The sequence below is a fragment of the Hibiscus syriacus genome, unplaced genomic scaffold (assembly GCF_006381635.1).
Source record: "Hibiscus syriacus cultivar Baekdansim isolate YM2019G1 unplaced genomic scaffold, ASM638163v2 tig00016065_pilon, whole genome shotgun sequence".
In the NCBI taxonomy this organism is placed as follows: Eukaryota; Viridiplantae; Streptophyta; class Magnoliopsida; order Malvales; family Malvaceae; genus Hibiscus; species Hibiscus syriacus.
Window position 1 is genome coordinate 938,041 of NW_024062380.1, and position 5,574 is coordinate 943,614.

Here is a 5,574-nt window from a genome sequence, read left to right on the forward strand (position 1 = left end):
CATATCTTGAGTTTCCGATATCGGATTGATGCGATTCAAGAACCGTTGGAAATATAAGAGAAAGACGGTCGTATCTCCAGAAGACATATTGACTAAATAATATCAGGATCCCATTCAAAAAGTCGTAGTAAATCTGCTTCTGTTATGATCTTCTTTTCCAATGCTTGGACGAATAGATCATTTGGAAGAGTTATTATTTCTTCCTTTGATGTGAGCCTTGTGATGCATGTATCAGAAGCTGAATATAGGAGTATAAAAGACTTGGTATATGTAGTAATATAAACCGAAGTAGTATTGAAAGGTATGGGTGTCAGTCGAGTAAAGCTCTAGTTGTGTGGAGCGATAACACTGGTTTGGTTGTCATGTCAACTAATCTCATGTATCACTCGCGTTGTCATGTATCACTTTGTTCATGAAAGGGTGGTTGAAGGAAAGCTACAAGTTAACTATGTTCTAGCATCACATCAAGCTGCTGATGGATTGGCAAAGCCTTGTCTAAATTTAGTTTTGGTTTGTTTCGACAAAAGTTGGGTGTGGTCACTACTGAACAAGTTCAGACTTTGGCTAAAAAAAGGAGGAATAGGAAGTGTGTTGTCTGGATCAAAACTAGTTTGAGAAGGAGTAGGGGAAATGTTGAACATTGCAATCTGCTGGTATTCCAGCTGCTTGAAGTTCCTTGGTTGTTAAGCGGTTAGGATTGTTTGTTGGTAGTAGGTTGTTGGACCGTTTTGATAATCAATTAATTGACTCTAACGGATTGGTTCAAGTTGATTACCAATCAGTTAAAACATTGGCCTATAAAAAAAGATTAAGACCTCCATTGACTCTTTGAGTTTTTGCCTACATTTCTATTTCTTTAAAAACTCAATATTCTCTCTTTTCAGAACCTTAGTTTTTTTTTTCTTTTGTAATTTGCTCAGGCAGAGTTTAATCAAGGTGTTGAAGGAAGTCTACAATGGCCAGACTGTTCTTTAAGTTGTCAGTTGCTAAGAAAGATTATAAACGTATATTATCTTATAATCACTTTAGTGTATTAAAAAAAGTATCTATAGTATTTATAAATATAATAACTTAAAATTCCCTCTGAACAACAGTTAGTTTAACATTACAATAACTCTTCTAGTTAATAACACGAAATCAATAGCTCAACCACAAATTTGTATGTTTAATTAATTAAATTAACAAATATATTTACTTTTTCACTAAAAAAATTAATTCTTACCCATGGAAGTTTTAAACCAGACATGTAATATTTATGCAAAGATTATTTATCATTTAATAATGAATGTTCATATATTTCTACATACATAGTATTTAAATTTAAATATTTAAAAAATAACAATAATCCCTTAAGTTATAAAATCACTTTCGTACAATCTCATTGTCAAGTTAAATAAAAAGAGCCAAAGTGCGGGGGTGAGAAAACTTAAGATTTGGTCCTACATTTTGCATTAAATTCAACATAAATTATTCGTTGACAAAAGACCAACAGAACTATGTGCGAATTCAAAATGGACATAATCAATTACAAAATCATTTCGTCCACCAAAATTTTGTTGTACTAGTTAATAATTCAAAAAAATTATCTTTTTATTTATGATTTAAGTGTGAAAAAATATACTATTGCACGAATAAAACGATAGTAGTAAAGAAGTCGTTATTATTTATTTAAATATAAAATTCGAACTTCAAAAATACTAGTTAATAATTCAAACAAATTTTCCTTTTATTTATGATTTATGTGTGAAAAAATATATTATTGCACGAATCAAACGATGATAGTAAAGAAATCGTTATTATTTATTTAAATATAAAATTCAAACTTCAAAAATATTAAAAATATAAACGTTCAATATCACATAACTAAAAATTATCTTTAAATAAATTTCGTCATGATCTTACTCGTATTAATAATAATAATAATAATAATAATAATAATAATAATAATAATAATAATAATAATAATAATAATAATAATAATAATAATAAAAGACAGCTGAGGAATTTGGAGGCCCGACACATTGGCTGCTTTCTTGGCTCATGTCAATTTCTTTAAACAAAAAGCACCCTTTGGCCCCCACGTGATGCTTATCACCTTCATCGCCATATTCCGTGTTCTGACCCCTACCATTTCTATTCGTTTTCTCACCGTTGGATTTTGATCCAGATGAAATTTAGAACTTTTTGATGATCGATCATCTGTTTAATATCTATCGACGGCTATGATATGGTGGTGTTGGTAGAGGTGCGGAGCATGGTGAGAATATCCGAAGGTGGGACTGCCTTTACAATTACAGATCATGGTGTTGTGGACTTTATTTAAAGGTTGATAAACAATAGTAGTGTACTTGAGAGGTTTTCAAGTTCCCTAATTACCCCTGTGGAGTTCATTTAATTACTCTTGTTTACCCTTCCAACCAAGAAAGAAGCTGAACCAATTGACCAAAACTTTCTCTTCGCTCTCACCATTTCCAGCAAATGCTATAAAATAATCACATAAATATTTACATGTTTTAAATTTATTATTTTTTATTAAAAAATTTATGATCGTTTGAGATGAATGTTAACCTACTATGATATGATAAAATCTTATTTTAGAATTGTTTAAGATGAATTTTATGGATTGATACTCAGTTTACGTTATGTTGTTAAGCTAGTGCTTAAAATATTATGTCATTGAGTCAATACTTAAAAACAATGGTGGTGTCTATAAGTATCATTAAAATATATTTTTATCATATCACAATCAATATGTTAACGTCTAGTTTAGACTGATGTCAATCTTTTAATAGAAAAACGAGTTTAGACCACATGATAGTCTAGTGGTTATTTTATAACTTTTAATAATCTAGAACTCAACAAAACAAGGCATATACTCATAGAACCATTTATGTACTTTACCCTAAAATTTAATTAGCTCAACTTAAGATTTTTTTAATTAATTTTAAATTATTATAAAAAATATTTGTTTAAAATATTCTTAGTCAAATAATTATTTACTACACACCTTTTATATATATATAAATATCTTAATTTTATTACTTTTTAATTACATTTTTAAGGTTTTTTTATTTTTTAAAAATCCAAATTCTAACTCTTCAAAGGTTGAAAACGCCCCAAATCTTCTCTTAACTCTTTAGCTTAGATATAAATCAAATAATTTCGATGATAAAGAAATTATTATTGTTCTTTGAAGTCTCAAATTCGAGTATCATGAATTTTAGATGTCTGAACGTTTAATATTAAATAATTGAGAATTATCTTTAAACAGATACTATATTTTATTTATCTAAAATAATAATAAAAAACTCTTTAGAGGACAAAACCGTCATTTTGTAGACATAAATTTTAAGGTTCATATTTTTTCTCTCCCTCTGACTGTAACTGAAAACGACTGCAAGCAACCTGTGGTCTACCTATGGATTTATAAAAAGTTCATTTCTCTTTTCCATATAAAAGCTTAAACAAGTTCATGTATGGGATTTGTAAACCGACTCTGATTCTGAAACCATCCTCTTTCTTTATATGGCTCTCTTGTATTTGTAGTTATCTTGCTCTCTCTTTTTTAATCTCCTCTATCAAATCTTCTTCGTCTTCTTCAGTTATGATGGATCTTCAAACTGTCTGCTGCTTGTGCGGCGACGTTGGTTTCCCCGACAAACTCTTCCGCTGCAACAAATGCCACCACCGCTTTCAACACTCGTATGTCTTCTTATCTTCTCTTAGTTATCTCCTTCCCAAGCATCATCATCATCACGGGGCATGACATGAAAGCTATTATCATCATGCTATAATCATCTTCTTTATTGATCCCGGCAGGTATTGCAGTAACTATTACAGCGAGTTGGCGGAGCCGATTGAACTGTGTGATTGGTGCCAAAGCGAAGAAACAAACACGAGGCACGGAAGTTCTTCGAAGAAACCATCGGGTGGGAACGGAACTGGAATGATTGTAAAGCGATCGGAGTATTCGGGTGACAAAATCAAGCAACAAGATCGAGACGAGAGTGGTGAGGATCATAAAGGGAAGAGCAGTGGCACTCCTTCTCCTAGGCCAACGACACGCAGGTACAAGCTTCTCAAGGATGTCATGTGTTAAAAAACACCCATCTACCAACAAAAAAGATGAACCTTTTCTGTGTTGGTAGTTAGTAAATGTTTATAAGGTGTTATCCAGTACCAGCAGTGTCTTCTTTTCAGGTTTATGGATGCCATTTTGTTGGCAGCATGGTTTTCAGTTTTAGTACCTTTTTCCCTGTAAATTGCTTTATTCCTTGAAGAAGATGAAATGAAATCATGGTAAATCTTTTCTCACACGTTGCTGTATCAAACAAATATCTCCAAAGTACACACAGCTGATGCAACTCTGAACTCTCCTCCCTCCACTGTTATCTGTTTGCCCATTTATGAGAAACCAACAGACCCTCTCTTCTTCTTGGGACAATGGAACTCAAGTCATAGACATGTCTATTTCTCTCAGTTGAGGATTACTCAATGATTTCTTTTACCAAACCTCTCTTCTTGTACGTAAGTTTGGTCTGATCTTTTCATGTGAAGGTGGTTTAAAGAAGGAAAGTAACCATAAACATAACACTGAAGATGACCCAATTTCCTTATCTGTCGATACTTCCCTTTCTTTACAAACAATCATCAAGTTTCATCACATTGTAGCTGCCCTCGCCTTGCTCTCATCAATCGAAATATTTTTCAATGTCATCGTGACACCGCAAAGGCGCAAACTGCATCTACAACGACAACTGCAACCACAATTTAGTACTATCCTTCAACGCCTTCCATTATCCGACTTACAAGCAACTCTTCACTAATCAGTATATATATATATATATGGACTAATCTTCTGGCCTTCTTTAAACAACACATCTGATTGGGAATCGTTTGATATTAAAATTGCATGTGAGAAGGCATATAAAATCCATGTTTTCTTTCTAGGGTTCTAATCTTAATTTTACATTGTTGCAGATAAAACTATTTTTTCTTCAGAAACCCAAGCCTTCTTTCATGTGTAATAAATTAGATATAAAACTATATACTCCTCATATTTTCTATACGTAGAAATATTATAAGATAATATTTATTCAGATATTTTTTTATCAATTAATAACGTACACACGTCTACAAATATTATTATTCAAACTCGAATAATATTCATTTTAATTATTAAAATCAATTGATGGATTTAAATATACTTGTTCATATATTCAATTAAATCTATAGTTGAATTATCTATTTATCCAAATTTTATAAATATCATTTATAGTACAACAATGGGAAATGTTACTTTTTAGTTTTTCCAAAAATGAAAAGCTTATGGCCTTGGGTTTTGTGATATAAAATTTACAACAATTACACGTGGATAATCTCGTAACCGAGCATTTGGATGCCATTAACATCAATATTGTCAACTCTAAATCACCATGTAATGTCCCACTGTATATTTTATGCTAAATAAATATATTTTGATCAAAATGTATTTTAAAATACACATTCTCAATTTAATACTAAGAGATGATGGGCGTTTTTCTCGTAATATCACTTATATCCTATATATTTTTT

The 5,574-nt window shown here is 31.2% G+C and overlaps 1 protein-coding gene across 1 annotated transcript; it reads left to right on the top strand.

Moving 5' to 3' along the window:
- The first annotated feature begins 3,491 nt into the window (after positions 1-3,491).
- Positions 3,492-4,101, top strand: LOC120208204. The gene is made up of 2 exons (XM_039207534.1): positions 3,492-3,702; positions 3,820-4,101. Exons 1-2 carry the CDS (start codon positions 3,605-3,607, stop codon positions 4,097-4,099), a joined length of 378 nt encoding a protein of 125 aa, XP_039063465.1. The 5' UTR covers positions 3,492-3,604; the 3' UTR covers positions 4,100-4,101.
- Positions 4,102-5,574: the final 1,473 nt, after the last annotated feature.

What these genes read in the sequence shown, in the direction of transcription:
- LOC120208204 (XM_039207534.1), top strand. Translation starts at nt 3,605, where the DNA reads ATGATGGATCTTCAAACTGTCTGCTGCTTGTGCGGCGACGTTGGTTTC. An exon ending in CACCACCGCTTTCAACACTC is followed by an intron (nt 3,703 to 3,819) that starts GTATGTCTTCTT and finishes TGATCCCGGCAG; the next exon opens with GTATTGCAGTAACTATTACA.